Genomic DNA, 27,476 nt, shown 5'->3' with positions numbered 1-27,476 from the left:
TAACCTATTTAAAGCTGGAATCCGTAACTTTTATGTCCTACAGTACGTACTGTAGCTCTACTCTAGTCTGCACTGGTCCATTCATACATGGTTATGTTACTTTTCAGCCGTTGCCCCGTTATGCCCGCACACCCCCGGTAGTGCAGCCTCTCGTCTCTAGTAAAAATAAAAGATACACCTTTGCTACTCACAAAAACAAAGACGGTTTTAAGATGTTGAAAGCCTACTTTCTTTAGTGGAAACACTCGGAGCCCCTCACCTCACGTCTAAAATACACCCTTTGTCCAGAAAAGAAAATATTCCACCGGATGGAAAAACATTTTAGTTATTCCACTGCGTCCCCTACAGATTTAGTCAATGGCATTGTTCTATTGACAAGATCTGTAGGGGGCGCAGTGGTGTAACAATATTCTTTTCCATCCGGTGGAATATTTTCTTTTCTGTCCAAAAGGTGTATTTTAGACGTGAGGTGGGGGGCTCCGAGTCATCCCACTAGGGAAAGTAGGCTTTCAACATCTTAAACCCGTCTTTGTTTTGGTGAGTAGCGAAAGTGTATTTTTATTTTTTTACTAGAGACTAGAGGCTGCGCTACCGGGAGTATGCGGGCAACGGCTGAAAAGTAAAATAGCGTTAAGGAGAACTCCTTCTAACGCTATGGACCACCGGGTACGTCCTCGTACGTACCCGGTGGGCTACTCGGGATTCGAACCTGCCGTTCTCTCGCACAGGAGACCCAGGTCTGCCTGGCTGAGAGTGAGAGACCACATTTCGTAGCTCATTCAAGAGGAAATCCATCCACACCTGGCCAGTGGCCACTGGCCAGTGGAGGTATTATCGTGCTTGTGAGCTTCAGGCAGTCCTCTCCTACTTACTGACAGGTGTCCTAACCGACACAAGGGTCTCTAAAATTCTAAATAGAAGATTAATAGGGAGACCACCTCCAACCATTGCAGATGGGACACAGGTCCAGTGAGTGGGCAGACTGGGCAGTGTGCACCTAAATCTTGTGGGCACGTTTTGTTCTTCCCAAAATGTAAATGTAAATGTGATACAAAATAAATGTACATGCTTTGGAAAATGGTCAGAAATAATGCTAAGTATACATGATGTACACAGACCAACATTTACCCCTCAACTTCTTGTTCATCCGACTTCACTTCTTCTTCAAATGAGTGGCTATCACAGGTTTAGTAGCAATTTGTAGCATTTGTAGAAATATTTGGCCTTAAATGTGATACAATAAATTATTACTAGTTTTTGGCCCCTCATTTGTAAAATAAATGTAGATGTAAAATCAAATTTAAAATATGATTTAAATAAATATATATTCTTTCAAATGGTGCCCAGTGTTCTCAGGGGCCCACTGTTCTGAGTACCCTGCAGATGTGCTAGTTATTGTATGAACTACTCTACCATTCAGGTTGGTTCAATGTTTTATTCAATGTTTTTAGAGCTTTAAAAGACTCTTGGTACCAAGATTGAAAAACGTCTGTTCTAGTGGCTATGCCTATACTTGTCTTTTGTACACGACCTGAAGCGGATGACAGAACTTTTGGCTGATGGCACACTTGGGCATTTACACGATCAATACTGACTGTTATAAACTGAGAAGCACAATCAATCATTACCAGTACCATAAACACAAAATATAAAATTTTTTTTTATCCGATTGCCCCTTCCACCACCACTGCCACCACTGGTAGAATAACCCTGCAAGAAAATAATGGTTTGACTTTCTTGAGTGTCAGGGGATGTGTCTGCATTGGAGGGAACCTAATTTTCCAGACTTTAGCCTGTTATGTTTTTTTTGTTCTGTTATTTGTTCTGTTTATGTAAAGCTCATTTGAGCACCAAGTAAAGTGCTCTATCAGTCTGATGATGAGGATGATGATGATGATTATGATGATGATGATTAGCTATCTGCATTTCTGTCTATGGGACAAGAGCTTTTTAATACCTAAAAAATAAGAAATAAAATCACACCCAGTGTGAAGTGGGCGGTGTGGTCACAGTGGTCATCACAGTGATGGAAGTTCACTTAAAGAAAAGTAATATTGTGGACCAACCATTGTACACCCCTAACTTAAAAAAAAAGTGCATAGTCCTATTTATAGGGCTATGCACATGTGTCATGTTTCACTAGCCAATCACAGTCCTGAATAGACTGTGATTGGCCAATCACGGTGCAGGTTTAGGGGGGTACACTGGTGGCCAATCACAGCGCAGGGTTGGGGGGGGTGCAAATGTGAAACCTCACATATAGGGGCGGTTTCACCGCCCAAAAAAATTATGAAAAAACATCATTACTGCATCAAAAGTATTCAACAAACTATACTATAAAAATTGAGCTTGTAGATCGTCTATTTTCACAATATTGTTGCCTCTTTCTTATATTATTTGACAATTTGGCCAATGTTTGACCAGTTTTTATAGCATAGTGTGTTGATTACTTTTGATGCAGTAATGGTCTTTTTTCATTTCATTTTTCCGCACATTGAATGACGTACATTTAGTGTGATACGTAAGGGAAGCAAGGAAGAGCTCAGGTGACTGAGAACGTCAACGCAGGATGTGATCATACTGTCAGCAAACGCAGTCCATCTTTCAACCAGAGATGCATTACTCATAGATTTGTTTCCCGGTTTTGTTTTGTTGTTTCCCCCCCCCCCCACCCACTCGGCCACCACAAGCCTGGCTGCGACGGGTTGACATGATTTATTTCCGGATCTGTACAACAGCGTATATACAACAACATTCTGCATTGTAGCTGTCTCAGGCTGAACTTCTTGGGAGGGCTGCAGTGGCAACCTGTCCACTGCCAAGTCTGATGGTTTGATGATGAGTATGAAAATGATGTGAATCATTACGCTATGACCTTCACACAGTCAGTCACCTGATCATTCTCAGCCTGGTTGAACACACCTATGCAAGATTTAGGACCGACGTGTTTTAGACAGTGCTCTCCACCACCGCCATCATCAAAATCTTTTCTTATAAAAAAGCTGTTCCATTCTGTTCCTTTGGTAGACAGAGTGCGACATTATAAACGGCCCACTGGCCCGGCAGGCAGAGTGCACGTTCCACTTGCCCGCTTGGGCCAGTTAAAATGTTACCTCAAAGGAGTAGTTCACCCAAAAAATTACTTATTTTCTATCCATTACACACCCCATGAAGCCTTGAATTCATGGAGATTTTTTAGTTTTTGTCGCATTCCTAAGCCAATAATTTGATAACCGGCGGACTCTCCGGTAGGAGACTCAATGGAGACTCTTTGAGACTCTGCCGAGACATTAGCATATTTCCGCCGGTCATCAAATTATTTGGCTTAGGAATGCGACAAAAACATGTGTAATGGATAGAAAATACGTATTTATTTGGGTGAGCTACTCCTTTAACCACTTTCATAGAAGGCTTTCATAGAAAATAGTAGATCGACAAGCGCACAACGCGACACGCTGCGTCGCGTTGTGAGCTTGTCGATCGCCTATTTTCAGCTAAAGCTTTCCCCGCAATAACAGAAAACAGAAAAGACACCAGTATTGAGCCCTGAGGGACTCCGGTCACCCATGTGGGGTTTAAGTGGTTAATTATAATATCATTTTCCTGTAAGGTGTTGTGAGCCTGATGTCTCAGCTGGTTGAAAGGCCAGATGGATGCTCCGTCTGCCCTGGTGCAGAGTGCAGAGCGCAGAGCTCTCTGCTTGCTCTCTCGCGTCCACAAGCACCTGCAGCGTTTCTTTCAAGTTGCTTTGTGTGGTAAAGTGTTCTTAGAACCACCGGTAACCGGCCAAACGGCATGCAGGCAAAAAGCAGGTTTAAAGAAAAGAAAGTCACTGGAAGACTCTAGGGAGAGTGACAGCTGGGAGTACAATTGACAATTTGCAAGTATTGAGCATGAGAGGAAGAGAGAGAGAAAGCCACACCGGTGTGACCGCTAGAGTTAGCTCGGGCTATAGAATTAAGTCTTTTGTTAGATCTGCAGTGCAGATCAATGCTGACGTACAGTATGCAGAATAGATTAGAGAATATATTGTGTTCTCGCTAAGGTAATGTCATAGCGGGATGCGCACAGTGCAGAATAATGACTTGTCATGTTTAATTTATACTCCATCCTATATATCATAATTGGCTTAAGGGAGGACCGGCAGGCCGGCCGGCGGGCGGGCCGGTGAGCGGACCATGTCGTCATGCTCATTTCACTATGACTCAGCCATAACCATATAAGGAGTTCCCACTTCCCAATGCAGCTATGCCCAAATGTGGAGTGTCTTGTCATGGCATCAGGCGCAAACAAATCAGTCAGCTCCATATATGGGCACAAAAGGGGGCATGGCCATACAGTATGGGCATATACCGATGACTTCAGGGATCTCCATATATGAGTATAAAAGGGACAAAGACTAACAGATACAGAGATCTCCATATATGGGCATATTGGTCGGATCGGCGGTGCAACGTAGGTGTGAAGGCCGGCCCGAACTCTAGATGTGAGGGCCGCATAGCGACCCGAACCTCTAGTACTATAATAGCAGATGTACAAGCTCACAACACATCACATCATGTTGATGCTATCATAATCCTAAAGCAGGGCTAATAGTATGTCTAACCCTTATATCCTGACAATGACAGGCAAGCAGAAAGTGCCATGTAAAAATAATAATACTCTTTGCAGATATTTCACCATGGCCATGATTTAATAATAATCTAAATGTATAGTAGTTACTAGTTAGATATTTGCTTATTTGCAGATATGAGTAATGTGGTGGTTTATTTTAGGGCCATGTAGCAGAACGCTCCACAGGGTTTGACCCTCGTGAAAACAGTGTCTCGCACAAGTTGTGTGTGAAGAGGCACAAGACAGAATGAACCGAACACTGTATAAGCTGCATGGGGTACGTGTCTGTCAATTGTGAGATAGACGCAGGCTTCCAGAAATATTTATTATTTCTGGAATCTACAATATGTTCAACTTAGAATGAAGTTGTTAGAAGAAATACTATTGCATCAGATCAGGTTCATTTTCTTCATTACGAGGGTCGGTTCTTGACTGTTATTTGCTGAATCAAAATTAATGTTCCTGGGCCAGTGGTTACAAATGGTGGGGCCAGTGATCCTGAAAAACCACTGGCCCGGAGGGCAAATTCCACTTAATGTCAACCCCTGGAAGAGTTCCAGCAACTTGTACAATTTATGCCAATCGAAGCGCATTCAAGCGGCAGCTCATGGTGGCAGAACACCTTACTATGTTGTTTTTCTTATTATGTAAAATAAATGGTCGAATTGGATTATGTGCGGTATATTTGAGCAATACTGAATGATGAAAAAAAATCTAATCTGTGTGAGAAAAGAAGCAAAAAAGCCCACACAGAACAACGTTGCAAATAATAACAACTGCTTTGTGAACTTTTGTACAGTGCATCTCCCCATGGGTTATAGCTGCCCTGTAGATATACCTGGCATCTAGCGAACATCAAGAGCGCTCTTGTTTTGAGAAGCTTTATGCTTCTTTGTTGTAAAGCTCTCTTTGGTCCTACAGCTCTCCCTCCACGGGTCAAGAATCTTTTTCTAGGTTATTATTCTGCTATGCACAGTAAAAAACCTCAGTGTTCATTTAAAGGCAGCTCTCCACCGCACCAATTTTGGGCCGACTCGGCGTCGGAAAGAATCTGCTGCCGACAAATTATTGTCGGATAGCGTTGTTCCGTCGGTTCGGACCTCTTTAGTTTTTGGGCCGACTGGTAGAGCTGCGGGGTAGTGAAGAGGGGAGAGAGAGGAGGGTAAAGGTTTGGTCCAAGCCGGCTTCGGTGTTGCCAGATTCTTTGAGTGAAACAAGCGACCAGGTCTATGAAAACAAGTCCAAAAGAAGCGACCAGGTTCACCACTTGAGCCCTATTATATCAGCTATCTTCAAGAATAATCTTGAAAGCAAGCCCAAATAAGCAACTACACTTCAGAAACAAGCCCAAGCAAAAGCAACCAGCAACTATATTATATTTATAAGCGACCTTACAGGAAAGCCCAAAGTCGCTTATAATAAGCAGACCTGGCAACACTAACAGGCCAGCCTGCCAGTGTTAACGCATTTGCACAATAATGTGCACTGCGGCCGACAGTTTGTGCTGAACTAAATGCCAACTTTTGCCAACAGACTACCAGTCTGTTGCAGTCTGAAGTAGTCTGTTTGGTGGAGAGTCACCTTAACCCTATGAGTGCAAAAATATTTTCACATATGCAGAATTTGTTGTTTGCATTCCTAACTATTAGGACCAGTGGATGTCATTAATACGGCGCCTGGGGAGCAGAAGTGTCTATGCTCGAGAACACTTCGGCACATAGACTGGGCAGCCCGGGGGGCGAACTGTTGACCTTCTGATTCCCAGACGGCTCCTCTACCACTTAGCTACGCCCATTTTTCCTGAAAAGTAGGCACACTGCCAATAATACAGCACCTTCAATTTTCCGTTCTACTTGGTGGGGCCGGACCTGTCAATGTGTCAATGTATCAATCAATGTAACCCGTAGAAAAAATAACACCCAAGGCTAGATTTTCATGATAGATACTGTAGACTGACGGACGGACGGACGGACGGACGGACGGACGGACGGACGGACGGACGGACGGACTGACGGCCAGATAGAAAGACAGCACCAGACAGACAGACAGACAGGCAGGCAGGCAGGCAGGCAGGCACGCACACGCACACACACACACACACACACACACACACACACAACACACACACACACACACACACACACACACACACACACACACACACACACACACACACACACACACACACACATGGATGCATACATGTCATTATCATTGTGTGTCAGCACACAAGAACAAGTGTTTTTGTTGCTGTGTTTCGTTTGTCCATCGTTCAGAGAGTGCAAGCGCACACCTGCACACTGGCTTTTAATAGCCCAAAGTGTTCGACTTCGTGTTGCTTCAGGGTCATTTGTCCTGACCCCACATACACCCTTCTGTCCATCCCTCCATCCATGATGTGTCCCTGACTTCCTCTCATCCAATCTCTTCTTCTTCCTCTCTGCCTGTCGCTTCTACTCAATTGGATCCAGCTTTATTGGTATGAGACAAAACAGTGGCGCCATCGGAGTCTGTAGCCATTAAACAGAACCAACAATAAACAGAAAATCGTCAATGCCTGGGTTATAAATAAAGGGGGAAAAGTACTTTGAAGATAGATATAGAGAAATAGATACTTTATCAAGCCCTGGGGGGTGTTGTGTTTGCGTGTTGTTCATGTGTGTTCTCGTGTGTGTGTGTGTGTGTGTGTGCGTGTGTGCGTGTGCGTGTGTGTGTGTGTGTGTGTGTGTGAGTGTGTGTGGAAGCAATATGGCGGAGGGCTAGGATGACACTGGCAAGCTAGATAGAAGATATTTCATTACAGCCTGAGGGGTGGTAGCTTTATAGGTAGAAGTATTGCAGTCATGCAGTTCCTGAACTTCTGACATTAAAGGACCATGTCTATTTACAGCTTTGATATATATATCGTACATAAACATAGACCATTTTCCCCTTTAATGGCTTTATTTTTAGACCTTACATTTTGTCCTGAGTTAACGTTTCCATTGCACATTCAAGTGGATTTAAAAAGAGGACTGTAGAGGCTATTGCACTGTTCAGTATTAAGGACGTTGAGGTAAGAAAAACAAGTGCTCCTCTTTCCTGACACTCCACTGAACGTGGAGTGGAGTTGCAGGAACATATCAACTATAAATATGATGCACTCGGGTGGCACAGTGCTAAAGTGCCTGCCCACCTGGAGGTTGTGGGTTCGAATCCACCGTGGTGCAATCGATCCGGCTTTGTCGAGCGTCTACCCGAACACAATTGGCCCGTGTTCGGGGGGAGGGTAATTGTCACTGGATGTAATCCTTACGGGCTGTGGGGCAGCACCTGTCAGCAGGGAGTGTTTGGCGGGAGGAGTAGGACCAAGGCCTCTATGTCCTCCCGGTGGAGGCTCCTCACTGGTATGTGAGGATACAACAGCAGTGACAACACAGAAATGTGTGTGGGGAGGAATCAATTGGCATAAGGACGTGGAAGAAAAAGTGGGTAAAAAGCTAAAAAAAAACTAACTATAAATATGATCGTCGTGAGAATGTATAATAAGAACACACACGCATAGCAAACCCCAGCAAGCAGGCCTCCTCTCTGACCACCAGGCCTGTCAGCTCTCTGCAGACAGAACAGGACTACTTATCAGAGCACAGTGCCTGGCAAAGCAAGACGTGTCAAGTGCCTCTCTGTGACAAACCAGATAGGAAGTGTTTCAGTGGCACAGCTGGGCTTCTTTGTGTAAATTGTGTGTGTAGCTATCGTTCTGCAGTAGTGTACATGATTAATCGATGGACCTATATAATATGCCTCAGACCTTGGTCTACAAATTTCTATTATGAAACACCATGGATCTTATTTCTCCTGTTTTTAATACAAAAAAACAAAAACAATTTCCTCTTCTTTTGTTGTTGCAATTTTAAGATTTATATAGTTTTACTAAATATGTCTCTGTGAAAAATGATTGGAATAGCCCAGTCTGGGCCGTTAGGAAAATGACATGTTATCTGCACGGTGCATTACTGGCTTTGATACAACGAAACAGCAGCATTTAGAGCATCGGTTCTCAAAGTGGGGTCCAGCTAAATGATGGATTAGTTAGGAACCAAATGGATGGGTCTGTATCTCTGAGAGTACAAATAGAACCAAACAGGTCCATTTGGTTCCATTTGTACACTCTCAGAGTTAAATTAACATTGATTTTACAATATAAATTGGGGTCCCAGAGATATAAATGCCATTAAACGGGGGTCCGTAGCCTAATGCATGTCAAACAGGGGGTCCTTGAAATTAGAATGGTTGAGCCGTAAAAATCTTCTCTTGTGGGGGTCCCTGGCATAAATTTTCATATGGGGGTCCGCGGGCTAATAAGTGTGAATTTGGGGGTCCTTGACACGAAAACGTTTGAGAACCATAAAGAAATTTAAAGGAAAAATGTAGTAAGTTCGTAGTAACCAGTAGTAAGGAAGGAGGAGTGAATGTGTCAGAGCCACACAGCCCTGCGGCAATAGATGTAACACACATATTACTGAATGTCCGTGGTAAAGATAAAGGTATGATAGAGAGGTATAAGCGGCGGTATACATAATATTAGGTGCACTGGGGTATAACAGATGCTGTACAAGCCATGCAGAAAAGGTAGGTAGTCAGACAAAGAGCGCATCAAAGAGTGAGTCAGTATTATGTCAGACGAGCGATCGGTGGTGGGGTAAAAGTAAACATCTTCTCCGGGAGAAGCTGACAGGGTATACTAGCTCGGCGCGGTGCAGTGTTGTTGTGAAAGCTCTCAGACTTTATCAGTGGCACGAAAACACCACAGCAAACCTACAACCTTGCCCCCCCCCCCTCTCCATGCACCCACCTCCTCCTCTTCTCTCTGTAATTCACATTTACAGGCCCCATCAATATTCCCCTGGATTTGTCACCTCAGTTAACGTCTCACTGTTGCTGCTCCTGGCAAGAATCTCGCTCACTGGGGTTGTTTGTCAGGGCAGGTAGTTGAATGATAATACTTAATACTTTTCAAAAGCAATCTGTTTCCATAACTGGAAGCAGAATAAAAAAAAGTACTGAAATTAATGAAAGACATGCACACTTACTCACCCACGCACGTGCACGCAAACACGCACACACGCGCGCAAACGCACACACACACACACACACACACACACACACACACACACACACACACACACACACACACACACACACACACACACACACACACACACACACACACACACACACACACACACACACACACACACACACACACACACACACACTGTATCTATGACTCATGTTTATCCCAGCTGCATTAATATACTAAATACGCATATCATCCTATAAGTAATGGGTGACGTAACTGATGTTTTAAAGTGTATATGGCACACGGTGTCAAGCAGCAGCTTGTTAGCGTTCACCTGCATCCTGATTCAGGTCAAGTGTCAGAACCAGGAGGCTGCCGGGGTCAGGAGGGTATTTTGACTGGGAGAAAAAAGGCCAGCCATGGGGTCAGATGGCCGTCAGATGACCACCATGAACTGCTGTATTTGGCCGCTAAATGGGAGTCTGGATAACACCGTTAACCTTTTTGAGCTTGTTAGCGTGACCCAATAAGGCCTGACTGAATGACCGAACTTCTGATTGGCTGGCTGGCTGAATGATTGGCTGGGTTACCGGCAGGGTGATCTCGCAGGTCATCTCGCCAACCGGTTCCTATGCTGACTGGACGCTGACTGGATGCTGACCCGATGACTAACAGACTGATTGACTGACCGAATCGTAGATTGATTGGTTTTGCTGACTTTACTCAATCATTATTGGTTGTTTGTACTGCTAATAGGCATTAAAAGAGACTGACGCCTGATGTTTAGGTGTGTGTCTCACGGCAAAAGTATATTGCGATGGGTCGTGAGCTTGTACAGTTGATCTGCTATTTTCTGAATATTGCTAGCCAGTTGGATGTAACCCACAAGGATGTGACTGGCACACATTTATCTATTGCTAAATTAGCTGTGCATATCTAATGTTCAGCATGGTGTTTTTACAGTTGGTTTGATTACTCAGATGTTTAATTGCTGTCATGGCACCAGTTAATAAAACATCAACTGACGCAGAAACTTGGACACATCATCAGTGTTGTTTCCTGGAGTCACTGGGTGTTTCGGGTCTTGCAACAGACACCCTCCTCCAGGCGACCTGCAACCGAGGCTGATCAGACCCAGGCCTGTGTCCAAGTGGCATGCTACTGCCCCCACTGTCTCTTGGGGGCTTAGGGTGGCTGGTGAGATGTTAGCAGCGGGTGTTGGCGACACTAGGAGGCTCTAGGCCAGTATAGTTCTCAAACTCTTTTGTGCCAAGGACCCCCAAAGTGATAAATATTTGGCCGCGCAACCCCATCTGAAAATGTTTTGTGCCAGAGACCCTCCGAAGTGAGGATTTGTGTAGAAAAAAAGTATTCAACATTTTCCACCACAGTTCACGATTGTTTCAAAAAGTTTCAAAAATTAATCTATAAGCTTGTAGATCTGCTATTTTTACTAGACAACGTATACACATTTTGCTGGAGACCCCCTGGAACCCCCCCAAGGACCCCTGGGGGTCCTTGGGGGGGGGCTCTAGGCACTGTGTGTTGCCGCCGGGCCTGGCCCCTCCTTCGTCTGACCAAAAGTGAGCCTTCTTCTGTGCGTTGCGTAGTCGTTGCTGCTGGGCACAAACATCTCATTCTGCCTTGATGGATTAAACCCTCCTTGCAGGTTTTACCGCCAATCGTGTGTTCCACACTACCAAATGCCGTCCAATGCTTTTTCATTTAGACAGGCCAGAGGAACAGGAAGTTATGAGAGACACGTAACACAGGAATCGAACCTGGGCACGTCGTCAGCTACTGGCATGCCCCCAAACAAAGCTGCATCCTTCAATCTTCAAAATATAAAAATAAAGTCCCGTAAAAATGCTAAATTGACTTAGGTGTGCTAGCAGTTAATCATAACTGTCCTGTCTCGCTGGGCAGCTATAAACAGTGTTTGCCCTTGATGAATGCACCCCAGTGCCCTTTGTATCTGGAGGTATTTTTCATGATGAAGCGTGGTTTAGCTTAATAAAAGCTCTCGTTTATCACGCTGACTTTGAGTGAACTTTGCCTGGGAAACATTCTATGTAAGCATTATGGGCTGCTATAAGGTCTCAGTGTGGTATTTATGAAGTCTCAAGAGCATACAGTGCAGTAGAGCACCCAGGGGATTCTGCAGAGTCTCTGGATAACTTCACATATAGGACTAACCCCACCCGAGGAAAAGGTGCTGGAGCACATGGATGTTCTATTTAATGAGAAAAGGGTGCCCGCAGAGCGCATACATATTTGCCAGGACGGGTGGCCTACCCAGGGCTGTGGAGGCTGAATGGGACATTGGCAGGGATGATGTGTGGCATTGCGTCAACCCAAAAAAGCATGTTGTTGGACATGCACACTTGCATATACAGTAGTAAACATCATCTGTGTGGTATTGCGGTGATTATAATTTATTATTAGGCATAGGTGTGTATCCGTGTTGATAATTAGTTAGTTAGTTTTAGATTAGGTGGTGTAATATTGGAGTTTTTAAGCTGTCATCCTACAGTATATGATTGCTGCATTGTTGTAGTAACAGAACTCAAAGAGTTACAGGGTAAATGAATAAATGCAATTGTACAGTATGTCATAGCAGCATTCAATGTCAGAAATTATATTTGCATGTTAACTAGACCCTCCAGAAAAACGTGATTATGCACATAATTATGCGTCGCATCGCATAACATGCGCATCGCATCGCATAATATGCGCATCGCATAATATGCGTAATATGCGGCACATATTTTCACATATTTCGCAACTTCCCGCAATTTCACCGCATAAAATCACATAAAAACCCTGCATAATCAAGGATTTTTGCCCGCGTTTTTCTGGGGGGTCTAGTTAATAATGTAACATAATGTTCTGCTTCACAACATGATCAAGTACCAGGAGGCATGGCCCAGTAGCAATACTCACACTGTCTGATTCTGTCATGTCAAACTGCATCCCTCTCTCTGTCTCTCTGTGTGTGGTGCATGATGATCAGAGGTGCATGGGGTATATGTTTTCATGCTGGCATGTACTATTACTATGCACGTTACTGAACAGCGTGCGCACCTGTCCCGTGTGTGTCCGTCATAGGTGCCGGGGTCTCTATGTGTGTCTGTGTTGTGGCACGTGTGCACGTGCATACGTGCGTACATGCAGTAGGTGACGCAGTCTCGCTGTCACTCCTCACTGTCTGAGTGGGGTAATAAAATGGTAAAAGGTGCATTCATATACGGCACCTTTTGTCCAAAGCGCTTTGCAGTATGCATTATACATTCACCCGTTTACAAACCGACCGACAGGCAGAAGGCAACCATGCAAGGCATCAACCTGCTCACCGGGAGCAGTTAGGGGTTCAGTCAGTGTCTTGCTCAAGGACACCTGAGCAAGCACTAAGCCAGGAGGAGCCAAGGATCAAACCTCCTGAGCCACTGCAGCCCCAAGTATGCGCGTGCTTGCCAGTGCATACGATGGACGGACAGCTTGCGGCCGATTGGCTACAGCAGTGTTTCTCAGACTTTTTCCAAGTCCAGGACCCCCAAAGTGATGTGTATATGCCCACGGACCTCCATCTGAAAAGGCTTTGCCAGGGACCCTCAGAAGAGAAGATTTATGTAAAAAAAATCTAAATCGAAAATAGCACATGTACAAGCTTGCAGCGCGGCACAAAGTGACGGGACGAACTGAAGCGCTGTGAACTTGTATATCTGCTATTTTTGAATAGCCAACGTATAAATGGATAAAGTGGTTAAAATGATTGTGATGCTATTAACACATTTTGCCCCGGACCCCACTTTGAGAAGCACTTGCCTACAGTAATTCCACTCCATACGTTTCCCATATCCCATGGAGGGACAGTGGATCTCAGATTATGAATCAACAAAAATAAAATAACATGGTCGTTGATGGATTGTGAACAATATTCAAGATTCCTTGGCCTACTGGCAGTACGCACAAAATATTTGATGAAAACATCCCCCCCCCCGCCCGTTCCTTCAGCCTGGCAGAGATACAAATTACTTGAATGTGCAAACAGAACAACATTTTCCAAACTAATTCAGGATTCTCACAAGCCATTAAACAGAAAGATACATAGCCATGCTTGATTGGAGCCATTAGTTGGATATCAGACCAGGATCAGAATAATCAGGACAGCAGCAGTCACACAAATCACTGCATTGACTCAAAGATACATCATTATGTACACTTTGCAGCATTCGTCAAAGTATTATCCTATCGTTGCAAACTGCACAATGATCTGACTGACTAGTACACCAAATGGGTTCAAACCAAGCATATGGCCTGGAATAATACTCTCTCTCTCTCTCTCTCTCTCTCTCTCTTTTACTCTCTGTCTCACGCACGCACGCACGCACGCACACACGCACGCACGCACGCACGCACGCACGCACGCACGCACGCACGCACGCACGCACGCACGCACGCACGCACGCACGCACGCACGCACGCACATTATACCTTTCTAATTTTAGTTTTCCATTTCACTTCCAAATATATAATCCCTTTAAATTATTTTCTTTTAACCCACTTTGCTCATCCCACCCTCTGAAAACCAACATATTTCTGAAAGTATTTCAAGACCTTTTTATTGTATTATGAGCATTTTTTAAAATAGTTTTAAATGCCTCCTTTAGTGATAGCCGTGGCTGGAGGGATTATGTTTCCGGCCGGATTGTCCATCTGTCTGTCTGTCTGTCTGTCTGTCTGTCTGGTTGTCTGTCTGTCTGTCTGTCTGTCTGTCTGTCTGTCTGTCTGTCTGTCTGTCTGTCTGTCTGTCTGTCTGTCTGTCTGTCTGTCTGTCTGTCTGTCTGTCTGTCTGTCTGTCTGTCTGTCTGTCTGTCTGTCTGTCTGTCTGTCTGTCTGTCTGTCTGTCTGTCTGTCTGTCTGTTTGGCTGTCTGTCCATCCCACTCCCAACCTTGTGAAGGCGATATCTCAGGAATGCCTTGAGGGAATTTCATGACCTTTGGCACAGACAAACAATTGGACACAATGAGGATCTGATTAGAAATCTATTGTTCCTTCAAATTCCTTCAAAGTCTTAGATTCACTATATGCAGTACATATACATGTATACAGTATATCGTCTCTGTTGGGTGGAACCCTCATACTGTATGTCCAAAACTGTTACTTTTCAGGATTCAAATTCAAAAGCTACTTTTGTGTGACGCTGTAGGATGATCAAGTAGGGCATTAATTTATGAAAAGACACAAAAAGTTAAAATGTGGAGATAGGAGGTTTCTGCCCGACAGCAGCTATATATATATATATATATATATATATATATATATATATATATATATATATATATATATGTACTGTACATTATATACTGTATGTACTAGGGCTGTACTAAGTCGAAGCTTCTGGGCCTAAAAAGGATCCGAATTCAAAGCTTCGACGACAGGGCCTGGGGGGGGGGGGGGTTAATAATGAGCCCCCCAGTAATACTTTTATATGGTAAGAACACGTATTGTAATACGTTTTATACGGTAATAAAACGTTTGATGTTGCACTTGAGGCGCAAGGTAAGGCACACGGCCCGAAAGCTGGCACTCAAAATAAAAGAAAAAAAAAATATATATATATATATAAAAAAAAGAAAAACAGCAGAATAGTCGACTTTCTTTTCATGTTCGTATCCCGTGCCATCGAACGAAGCTTTGAATATTCAAACTATTTGGGTCAGCCCTAGTATGTACTGTATGTATATACTGTACACAGCATGCACTGTATGTGTGTGTACTATAGCAGCTTCAGAGGACAAGGTGAGCTTGGCAGTTACTCAGGCGTAGCCAGAGTACTGAAGGAAAAAAGAGACTCCATGTCTCCGTGCCTCATAGTCGCTTTCCAGTTGACGTTCTCCAATTTGCTGTCAGTCCTGCGGGAGTGTGCTTATGTGTGCACGCACGCACGCACGCACGCACGCGTGTGTGTGTGTGTGTGTGTGTGTGTGTGTGTGTGTGTGTGTGTGTGCATGGGTGGGTGCATGGGTGGGTGCAGTTTAAAAGAGAGGCAGGATTTTGCTTCATTTGCAGGTCTCTCTCTCTCTCTCTCTCTCTCTCTCTCTCTCTCTCTCTCTCTCTCTCTCTCCCTCTCTCTCAGTCATTCCTCCAGTCATCTGTCATTTCCCCCTTAATCTCACTCTTGTCCCGGCCAGCTTTTGCTGGCTATGTGCTTTTTATGAAGGTGCTCTATCGCTCTCTCTTTCTTTCCTCCGCTCTCTCTCTCTCTCTCTGTCTCTCTCTTTCTCTCCATTGTGCCCTTGTGCCTCCACGCTTGCCTCTCTTTCACCTCTCTTCATACCGTTTGCTGGTTTCACTCGCTCGCTCGCTCACTGGTTCGTGTCACTGGTTTGTGTCACTGGTTTGTGTTTGTGTATCTGTCCTCCCTTCTCTTCAGTGGTGTAAAGTAACTAAGTATAATGACTCAAGTACTGTACTTGAGAAAAATGTGTAGGTACTTTTACTTTACTGGAGTATATCCAATTTTCAATACTTTTACTTCTACTCCACTACATCTCAGAGGCAAATATTGTACTTTTACTCCACTACAATTATTTGAAAACTTTAGTTACTAGTTACATTGAAGATGTATACTATAGGCTATTTGAAAATAGCCAATCTACAAGCTCACAACGCGTTGCATCGCGCGCGTTGTGAGCTTGTAGATCTGCTATTTTCAAACATCTTAGTACTTTTACTTTTGGTACTTTAAGTACATTTTGATACCAATACTTTTGTACCAAGTACATTTTGAATTCCGGACTTTTACTTCTACATTGCAGTATTGATACTTTTACTTAAGTAAAACATTTGAGTACTTTTTCCATCACTGCTTCTCTTTCAACTCAAACTTTTGTCTTTGGTTCACAAAATATTTTTCTTCATTTCTTTCTCACTCCCTCTTCTCTCTTCTCTCTTGCACCACCCCCTCCCCCTTCCTCTCCCAATCTCTCCCTCTCTCTCTATTTCTGGTCACATGTACAGTACAGTACAGTACATACATGCCTCCTGAGCATATATCCTTGTTAATGACCATATCCATGCCCTTGATCTGCGCTCTGGACACTGTCCGGTGTGTGTGTGTGTGTGTGTGTGTGTGTGTGTGTGTGTGTGTGTGTGTGTGTGTGTGTGTGTGTGTGTGTGTGTGTGTGTGTGTGTGTGGGGGGGGGGGGGGGTGAGTGTGTGTGTGCAAATGTATCTGTGTTTTTTCCCCCTGCCTTTCACTAATTCTGCTACACTTGTGTTATCCAGGCCCTGCGGCATACAACACACACAACACATACACACACACACATACAAACACATGCAAAGACGAGACATAGTGCTTTAGTAAGGACTTTGTTGGCTTACCGCAGGTACAGAAGGGTGTGTGTGTGAGAGAGAGAGAGAGAGAGAGAGAGAGAGAGAGAGAGAGAGAGAGAGAGAGAGAGAGAGAGAGCTTGTCTGAATGAATTAGCTTTCTCTTTACACCATGTCAGGGAGAAATAATGTGTTACGCTCCCTCAGCAGATAATTGGTGGGGGGAAAAGAATTACACTTCTCAACTCTCTCTCTCTCTCACACACACACACACACACACACACACACACACACACACACACACACACACACACACACACACACACACACACACACGCGCGCACGCACACACACACACACACACACACACACACACACACACACACACACACACACACACACACACACACACACACACACACACACACACACACACACACACACACACACACACACACACACACACACACACACACACACACACACACACGTGTACACGCACAAACCCATCTATGTTGTTACTTTCAATTTTACAGGGAAAAAGGAACAGCACAATATTGGCATCATCATTACTCTTTATAGGCATTTAATTAAGACTCTCCATCCCTCTCTTTCTCTCCATAACCCTGTATTGTTGTTTGTCCTCCCCTCTATCTATTCACCATCTCAATATTAATGATCCCTCTCTCAGTCTCTGTCTGTCTGTCCGTCTGTCCGTCTGTCCGTCTGTCCGTCTGTCTGTCTCTCTGCCTTTCTCTCTGTCTAGTGTCTCTCTCTGTCTCTGTCTCTGTCTCGCTCTCTCTGTCTATCTTTCTCTATCTCTCTATTCAACATACATACTGGCTCTTTTAAGATGTCTGTCCGCTTTAAATCTGGCGTCCCGATTTGGGTATGTCATTATTGTAACAAAATATCAGATCTGCAATATCACAATGCGGCACGATCATGGGGCTTGTAGATCGGCAATTTTCTCCCTCCCCCGTGGTTTGTTTTTAGAGCATTCACAATAGGGGGCCGCAGGCAGAGGCTATGGCTATTTGGGGTTCCTTGGCATTGAAATGTTTGGGAAACTCTGGCACACGTTCAGCAACGAGGGGTTCTGGGGGAATAGCATGAACCTCCACGCTGTCAGCTGCTTTTAAAGGAACATAATGCCATCAATACATGGACCTCATACATACGGTACAGGAGAAAAACTTCTTGCCCATCAAAGAAGTCTTTGAACAGGAGAAGGCAGCAGATTCATGAAGACCTCCTATATGCACTGTACAGTCCACGAGCATTGCCCTTTTAAAAGCTCACATCACATGAACCTTTTTCACTGTTTTTATTCATCATTTGGGGGTATCTGAAGTGCTAACTATAGTTGACTGGGGTCTACCAGGGGTTTATACTTGGTCTGCTCCTTTATTTGCCCTCTACACTAGATCTCTCCTACAAGCTTACACTAGATCTCTCCTACAAGCTCACAACGCGTCTCAATGTGATGCGTTGTGAGCTTGTAGATCTGCTATTTGTGCCCAATATTCACCTATAATGTGACACACCCCCAGTGTTGCCCGATGGGAAATGTTGAATTATCGTAAAGCAGGCTTAAAATGATCGTATTTGAAAGAAAACTACCGTACACAGCTAAAAAAGAGAAATCACTCGTGTAAATATGTAATTTCATTAAAAAAATCGTACTGTAAGAAACAATCTTGTTTGAGACTCCTACGTGACAAAAACGCATCACATATGCTGCGTGGAAGTGGGCAACTTCCTGGACCTTACACAAATAAAAGCCTGAAACTGCACTGGAAAGACGCGACCGGTGTTATTAAGAGGGACAGCGAGTGCATTTTCCGGCAGCGGCTGCTGCCGGTGGCGGCGGCGGCGGCGGCGGCTGGAGCTGCCGGTGGCGTCAGCTTTGGGAGTGTGCTGCGTTTGTGTAACGCAGTCCCCACTAATATTATTTACGATTCTGTGCCTATCGGTACATAACTTGGACGCCGCTTAGTCGAATAGCAGACCATCGGCCGGTCGTCGCGGGCACTCGCGCCTGGAGGCGCTCGGGCGCGACTCCTTGGCCTCAAGGTCTGCTGATTCGGCGCGGCTCCGTCATGGTCCAAAACTATACTTTATCGGCGGAAAAAGAAGTTGACTGCCGCTCCTCCACCGGCAGTTCCGCGACTGCCGCTCCTCCACCGGCAGTTTCCGCGGCAGTTCCGCTGCTCCGCCGGCAGCTGACGCTCCACCGCCGGCAGTCACTGCCGGGAGCTGCCGCTCCTCCACCGGAAGTTCCGCGGACGTTCCGCGGCTGTTGCCGCTGCCGGAGAATGCACTCGCTCCTTCTGGTTATTAATGCCTCCAAGTACAGATCTAGGGTCAGATTTACTGATTTCCTGGCTTATTTTGAAAAGCCAAATCGGATCCCGAATCAACAGCCATGGAATTTAGTAAATTCACACACTTTTTTCTGATATGGCGAAATTATCGTACATTTTGGCATTTTTGGAATTTTTTATCGTACAGACTACAGAGGGTAAAATTATAGTACAAATACGATAATTATCGTACATCTGGCAACACTGCACACCCCAAATACAATCGATGAAACTTTAACCTGTAATCAGGGCGAGTGTCCTTTTTCTGTGACGTTGACAACCACGCTGTTGTGTTTTGAACTAATCATTAGTACCACGGCACTTACCTCTCTTTCTCTCTGTCCCCTTCCTCTCACTCTCCCTCCCTCCATCCCTCCCCCTTTCTCCGCACCCATCTCTTCCCTCTTCCTGTTTATCCCCCCCTCCCCCTCTCTCTCTCTGTCTCCCTCTGCCCCCCCTTCCCCTCTTCTTCCTTGCCCTCTTTGCCCCCCACCCTGCAGTTCCATGTTGACCCCACTGTACCAGGACCACGGTGGCTCCGCGTGGCCCCAGACCCCCTCCCCCTCCTCTCAGGGTCATCACGTGCGTCGCTGCCCGCCGCCGCCCACCAGCGGCAGCAGCGTGTGCGCCCACCCCACCTACTACCACGCCGTCTACGACGTGCGGGTGGAGCAGTACCGCGAAGTGCCCTTCATCGGCGGAGCCGGAGACCACCGTGGGAGCGGAGAGGGAATGGGGGGAGGGGGCGGAGATGGAGGAGGCGGTGGTGGTGCTAGGGGGTCCTTGGCCATGATCACCTCCACCACCACCACCAGCAGCAGCAATGACCCCCTGGTTCCCCTGGTTCCCCCGGTGCACAGGAGAGGAGGCCTGGTGGACTACCGCGACGTCATCAAGGCTCACGAGTCGCACAAGCTGCACAACACGCCGCGGGCCCGCAGGAAACAATGGGAGTGAGTTGCTCTTATTTATTCATTCATTGTTTTGTTTTGCCAGAGAAACCAGTTAGGGTTGGGATCCGGAACCCGGATCCGACACAGATCCGGGTTCCATCGCCTTTTGGAACCGTTTACGGAACCGGCTTTATCACACTGTCACACTTTATCACCCCGATGTGGACTTCACGTCTTACAATTACAATACCGGTGGCTCTCAAACGTTTTAATTTCATGGACCACCATAACTCTGAGAGTGTACAAATGGAACCAAATGGACCCTTAAGCTGGACGCATACTCCACTTTTAGGTGATAACCCTCTCAACGCGGCGGTTGGAAAACTACAACATGACTTGACTGAGCCGCAGTGATAAGCGAGTCACCACCGCTCACCCCAACACATCTCTCTGCTTTTTTACTACCCAAAATCACCCTGCCGCTGGGATTGGTCTAGAATTTGGGTGGGGCGGTCCCCTTGGTTTCTCAGGCACATTGTGAACAGTGTTGTGAAACAGAGGGGAGCCACGGAACAGAGCGCAGCAGAAAGCAAACGGACATCACCCGACCTAGTATCAAAATCACCCTTTAGGTGAAAACCTTTTCACCTAAAAGGTGAAAGGGGTGTGATCACTGATCACCTAAAATGGTAGCATGCAGCTTTTGATTGATTGATTGAATACTTTATTTAGAAGATTTGCAGGGAAAAAGCACATGGAAGTACAGTTTACAATACAAGGTCAGCTAAAATGGATTGCTCATAAAAGCCGCAATGGCTTGTTTCAAATGAGATCCCCAGGTACTCAATTCATGGAGACAATAAAAAACAGACAGATATACACTACTATACCACCTTTACAGATCCATTTGGTTCCATTGGTACACTCTCAAAGTTACAGACCTGTAAGGGTCCATTTAGAACCCCCTATAGAGATCGTTAAAGGGAACCGTTAAGGAATGGGACCGTTAAGAGCGAATCGTTTAAGGAACCGGAATCGTTAAGATCCTTAAGGATCCCAACCCTAATGCCAGTGAGTGTACTGTGGCTAAAGGTGCACTCCGTAACCTTTTGTGTCCTACTGTACGTACCTGGGATTTGAACCCACGGGTCTCCTGCATGAGAGACCAAATTCATGTTTCCGCACCCGCTCACCAAGAGGGCAATCCCTGCTTACTTGGCCAGGGGAGATGTTGCACACATGAGGTTCAGGCAGCACTACTTGTTAACCATTAGGTGTCCTATAGCCGAAACCAAGAGGAAGAGTACAGGGAGACAACCTTCATTGACTGCAGATGTGCTAGTCATATTATTATCACATTCTACTATACATATGTACTAAAATAACGTTTTATTCATTAAAATAAGTTCTGGATTGCAGCTTTAAGGATAGGAAATAAATAATAAAAAAATAAATAATAATAAATAAATGCATAAACGGTCTATTTTAACACAGCACGCAGGGTCCCTGTTTTCATCTCCATGTTATGTTATGATCGGGTAGAGTCAAATATGAGCTGAAATGTGTTGCTGCCATCTTAGATATTTTTCAGAAGGAGCCTGTCGGATTTGCTTCTAATCACAGCCCCCCAGGAACACAAGGGATAGGTGAAGGATCTGTCTGTCGTCCTATAGCCCTCTGAGGGAGATGGGAGGAGGGTAGGATCCAGGGTTCAGTGGTGGAAAAAGTACTAAAATGTTGTACTTAAGTAAAAGTATCAATCCTGCAATGTAGAAACACTCTCTTACAAGCAAAAGTGTGGTAATCAGAAAGGTGCTTGAGTAAAAGTACAAAAGTATAGGCATCAAAATATAGTTAAAGTACCAAAAGTAAAAGTACTCGTTATGCAGAATGACCCGTTTCACAAGGTATCATTATTTCTAAAATGTATTAAAAAAAAACGTTTGAAAATAGCAGATCTACAAGCTCACAACGCGTTGCAATACGACGAGTTGTGAGCTTGTATATCGACTATATTCAAATAGCCAAAGTTTAAATAGGGTGATTAAATAAGTGATTAATGAATGTTTTGTAATAATAATCTAAATTTACAAAGTAACTACTAACTAAAGCTGTCAAATCATTGTAGTGGAGTAAAAGTACAATATTTGCCTCTGAGATGTAGTGGAGTAGAAGTATAGAAAATCTGAAATTTCAAGTAGAAGCACCAGAATATTTTACTTAAGTACCGTACCTGAGTACATGTACTTAGTTACTTTCCACCACTGCCAGGGTTACACGAGGAGATACCGAAGGGCAGGGCGGCATACCAAGGGTTTCATTTCCAAAACATTACTCATCCATTCTCTTCCATCGATTATTTCATTAACGAGTACATTTCCTTACAAAACTTTAAGGACTTACAACCGCAGAGTCATTTATCAAACGCTCCGAGGTGCTTTGTTTCAGTCAAATTTTCATCCAAAGCGAGCCGAGGCATAATTGTGGTTGCCGCAGAAATAACAATAAAAGGCCAAGTTGAACACATACAAAGATGATAACGGATAGTCATCATCAGTCACCTATGTATGGGGCCGAATGTGCTCCTGCAGTGCAGTGCAGCGCGCATTGAACCGAACGCGGCGTCATGGGAAATATAACGATAACAATAAATGGTAGGCATTTTTTTTTCAGTCACACTCTAATACAGTGGTTTTCAACCCTTATCATATCAAGGTCCATTATTTATTCTGCATTTGAGCCACGGAACCACCATTTGATGAGATTTCTCTCAGACCCAACATGTACAATATTTTGTTATCGTTGGATGCGATTTTATCCACAACTCCATGCTGTATTGTTGATGTTAGTACCATAGGAGAGATAACAGGCAAACGTTGATCAAAATAAGTAACAATTCTTTAATTAAGTAATGCAGATGTTTAACAATAATTTAACTCTTGAGAGTGTAAAATGGATACGCTCTCAAGAGTTAAAGATCTACAGTATAAGGGGTCCATTTGGTCACCAACTCTCCATCATTTAGCTGGGGACCACCTGGAATCCCCTCAAGGACCACTGGTGGTCCCCGGACCACTGGTTGAGAACCACGGCTCTAATATGTTTCACAGTTACAGGGAACTGAAGCTGACTCGCAAACCACTCATCACCACAACAGAAATGTCAAAATGTTCCGAAATGTCCCTGTAAATGTAATGCACTCACACAATTCTCTACAGTAATGCAAGATAGACCATCTCTATAATATGTCTAAAGGGCCTTTTAACGTGTACGAAAGCACATTAAGCTCTCAACGGTAGGCTGTCGTATTTGTTTGTTTTAAAAACAGTATACAGAGAGCATTTTAGTGGAGTAGCATTAATCTCACTTTGGAACAAATGTCTCATGTGCAATCCTACAGTATTCACGTGGCTTAGTTGATAGATAGATAGACCAAAGACTGCAAGCACGGACGCTGATGGGTGGGGTAATAACGTTTTAAATGTTTTGATGAAAACAGGGCTTTGGCGAATCTAAGTGGTGATCAAATTATCTCTAGATAGTGTTGATGGTGAAGGTATGGCAGCTAATTATAAGCAAATCAACTGCTACTAGAAGGAATATCTCCCTGCCCATCTCTCTCTCTCTCTCTCTCTCTCTCTCTCTCTCTCTCTATCTCTCTCTCTCTCTCTCCCTCCTCTGCCTCTGTTCCTCTTAATCTTGAGAGCATAATCGGCTTATCTGTTACCTAGCTACTCACAGGACTTGATCCAGGGTTGGCCAGTTAATGACTGTTTACATGCTAAAATGGGCTTCTGGCCATTTCTTCCATTAGCCTACATTACATTTGACTATTATTTTACTTGGCTGGCTTGGCCACACTGTCAGTTTTTCGTCCTTCAGCCCCCCGGACTATGCAGATAAACATGTCCTTGGAGCTGACTGAAAATACCTCGGCTTAGTAAAAGAGACAAATAATTGCAGCGAGCGAGAGAGAGGGAGTGAGGGATGCAGACAGATGTGATGTAACGTATGCTCCGTCATACGCTGGAGCAGATCTATACGCACAGTATAGCGCACAACAAATCACATCCACAACGAAGACACATTGTGGGAGCTTATAGATTGGTTATTTTCAGCGCGCAACACCGGGTCGTACAAGGTGAGGAATTGGCGGAGCTGCACAAAAACACGTCTACTCCGTGAGATGTCTCGCTAGCGCCCCCAACACTGTCGTACAACAATGTATAAATCGGGCAATAGACCAGGGGTCTTCAAGGAAGGCTAAAATTGTATAAAATTGTGTTTCAGATTAAACATTATTTTCTTACTTGGTCTGCTCTTTTTTCCCTCTACTCCTATACCGCTTTGCCAAAAATAGCAGAACTATGAGCTTGTAGATCTGCTATTTTTGGCTAAAGTTCTCCTCTCTGAGGACCACCTAGGGGTCCCGGACCCCCTGTTGAACACCCCATGCTCCTCCCTCTCTTTGTACGAGTCTCTGCCCAACTATCCTTATTGTTACTTGTCGGTCTCTTGTCACTTTTTCACTTTCTCTCTGCAGGTCTTTCTATTTTCATTATCTCTTTATCTTTATCTATCTCTCTCTCTCACTGTCAGAAGGCTCATCAGTGCAGTTAAAAGATAGATAAAAGAGCATAAAAAGGAAGGAGAGAAGACACTTGAAGTGCATAACATGTAACAAATTTGCATAATACATTAAAACACGTGAATTAAGAATTAAGTGTAAAAGAGTTTGAGACAGGTCCTCGTTCTCGCACCACTCTGACAGCTGTTTCACCCTCCTCTGTAGGATGTTTGATTGATGAGGCCCACCACTGTGGTGTCATAACTTAATGATGCGATTTGTACTGAATCTGGAGGTGCAGTCACAGGGTCAGTAGCATAAACAGCATGGGGTGCTGAAGGCACAGCCCTTGGGTGCGCCCTGTGTTCAGCATGAGTCTGCTATCTATGTATACAGTGCTGTTGCTGCCGATCCGTATACCGACTGCAGGGCTCCGTCGGTCACAGAGGGAGGTGTTGTTGAGTGCCAGCGGGTCAAGCTTTCCTATTAGCTGCTGAGGGATGATGCTATTAAAAGGCTGAACTGCGAGAAGACTATGAAACGCATTCTTGTTTATGTGTTTTGTCTGGTGTAGATGAGTCAGGGCCAGATGGAGGGCATGTGTGAGATTGTATCCTCTGTGGACCTTGTTGAGCGATGCACACAAACGGCGTCGTGTCCAGTGATGCAGGGAGACTGGACTTGATATATTTAACCCATAAAGACCGGGAACCCATCTCTGTCATTTTAGATTTCTTTGGCTATTCAAAAATATAAGCTCATAGTGCCGCACCGAGTGCCGCGCTACGAGCTTGTAGATCTGTTATTTTTGAAAAATCGTGAGAATGTGTGCAAATCTTTGAATATATACAGTATATTTTTTAAAGCGAACATTTGTAACTCAAATCTTTGCTTCTGGGGGTCCCTGGAACAACATATTTTGAGATGGGGTCCGCGGCCAAATACATATCATTTTGGGGGTCCTTGACATGAAAAAAAATGTAGAATTGGTCTCAGGTCTTAATGGGTTAAGGACTTCCCGCTCAAAGTACTTCATGACCGTTGAGGTCAGTGCCACACGATGTCAGACAATACATAGCTTTTTTCAACAGCGGTCGGGTGGAGGTGGTTTTGAACCACTGCTTGGCTTAGGGAGGTGTTGGAAGATGTCTTTCAGGACTTCTGTTAGGTGGACACGACCTCTAGAGGGGGATCAAAGTATGGTATGAACATCTCTTACCGATGTCCAACAGCATCCAGTGGTCACAGGTCATTTTCCGATCACTTAGACACTTTTCCTCAGACAACACTGATGAAACTGTAAACAAGAGTCAATTCCTCAGGCAGGATGCTACATATTTTGATTCTCTCTCTCTCTCTCTCTCTCTCTCTCTCTCTCTCTCTCTCTCTCTCTCTATCTCTCTCTCTCTCTCTCTCTCTCTCTCTTGTGTGCAGACTGTGTAGCTCTGTGGTTCAGACATAACACTCCTCCGCCAGCATCTCTCTCTCACACACACACATATACACACACACACGCACACGCACACGCACACACCCATGTGAAATTTGAGTTGCAAAATGGTGTTACTGTAAATATTGGAGGGTCTATTTACAGTCTACGCCTACACTGCTTAATATTTCATCCTATATTAAAATTGGCTTAAGGCTTAAACTAAGGTCTTTAGTGTTATCCCATATTTTTCTTACAAAATATAGCCGATCTACAAGCTCACAACGCGCCACAATGAGACGTGTTGTGAGCTTGTAGATCGGCACTAAAACAAATAAACACTCAACTAAAACCAAGCCTTTTCAACATGAGGTCAAAACTGCTCCAAGGACAACATACAGTGGCAGTATGATGGTTAGTGATGAGATGTCATGGTTAGAAAGGTGAGGAATAAGGGACAGGTGTGAGACACATTCAGATATTGGATTATGTGTCCGTCCCCCCTTCTGCATTCAAAAGCTGACGCCTTAGACACTAATCCTGGGAGAACATCTTGTGTATAGCTAATGGGTGCTATTGGCCGATGGCTAAATTGCAGAAACATACCAAACATACCTGCTGGTTTCTTTTTTAGGGAAAGAAAATTCTTGCTGCAAAAAACAACAACAACAAGCTTAGGTATTGTTGCCGCAGGAGTGTAGCCTTGCTGCTATTAATTTCAAGACGCCCATGCTGTTGTTTCTGAAAGGCAGTCATCTGCATCCATGTACCCATCACTTTGAGGGTTCTTGTGCTCCAAGGAGGTTCTGTAAATAACTTGCTTGGACATTAAAATATTTTTCTCAAGACTAACTGCACACTCTTTTTCTTTCGGAATAAAAAATGCAGTGCTTCCTGACCCATAGAAGAATTGTCAGTGCAAAGATTTGGGCTGCCTTTCAAAAATGTATTGAGATCAAGCTCTGGTCACGGTGCATTGCCCAATGCTCTTCCTCCACATTTGAGGGGGTGGCATTGCTTAGTCATCTTCCCTCGAGCTCTAGTATAGCCTGACCTTGATTGGCACATGGCAGGAGGCCATGCCCACCTGCATGCTTATTGGCTGTATGGTTTTGGTCCATAATTCTAGTTACGCGAGGCCTTTTGGTCTGAGAATTGGTGGATGGGGGCCTCGCCCACTTCCATTCTAACTGTCCAATGGAAGCT

At 44.6% G+C, this 27,476-nt stretch overlaps 1 protein-coding gene across 1 annotated transcript in view; it reads left to right on the top strand.

The window, feature by feature from the left end:
- Positions 1–20,098: 20,098 nt before the first annotated feature.
- Positions 20,099–27,476, top strand: part of cacna1ab (calcium channel, voltage-dependent, P/Q type, alpha 1A subunit, b) — a gene marked incomplete at its 3' end in the record, with an annotated part of 276,793 nt that continues 269,415 nt past the window's right edge. Inside the window, exon 1 of the mRNA XM_080443643.1 lies at positions 20,099–20,334. Coding sequence (XP_080299769.1) covers positions 20,114–20,334 — 221 coding nt within the window. The 5' untranslated portion in view covers positions 20,099–20,113. The remainder of the gene's footprint in view (positions 20,335–27,476) is intronic.

This window comes from Gymnoscopelus braueri, assembly GCF_963280865.1.
Source record: "Gymnoscopelus braueri genome assembly, chromosome: 2".
Taxonomy (NCBI): Eukaryota; Metazoa; Chordata; class Actinopteri; order Myctophiformes; family Myctophidae; genus Gymnoscopelus; species Gymnoscopelus braueri.
Note: the sequence above shows the minus strand (reverse complement) of the source record. Positions and strands in the feature narration are given on the sequence as shown.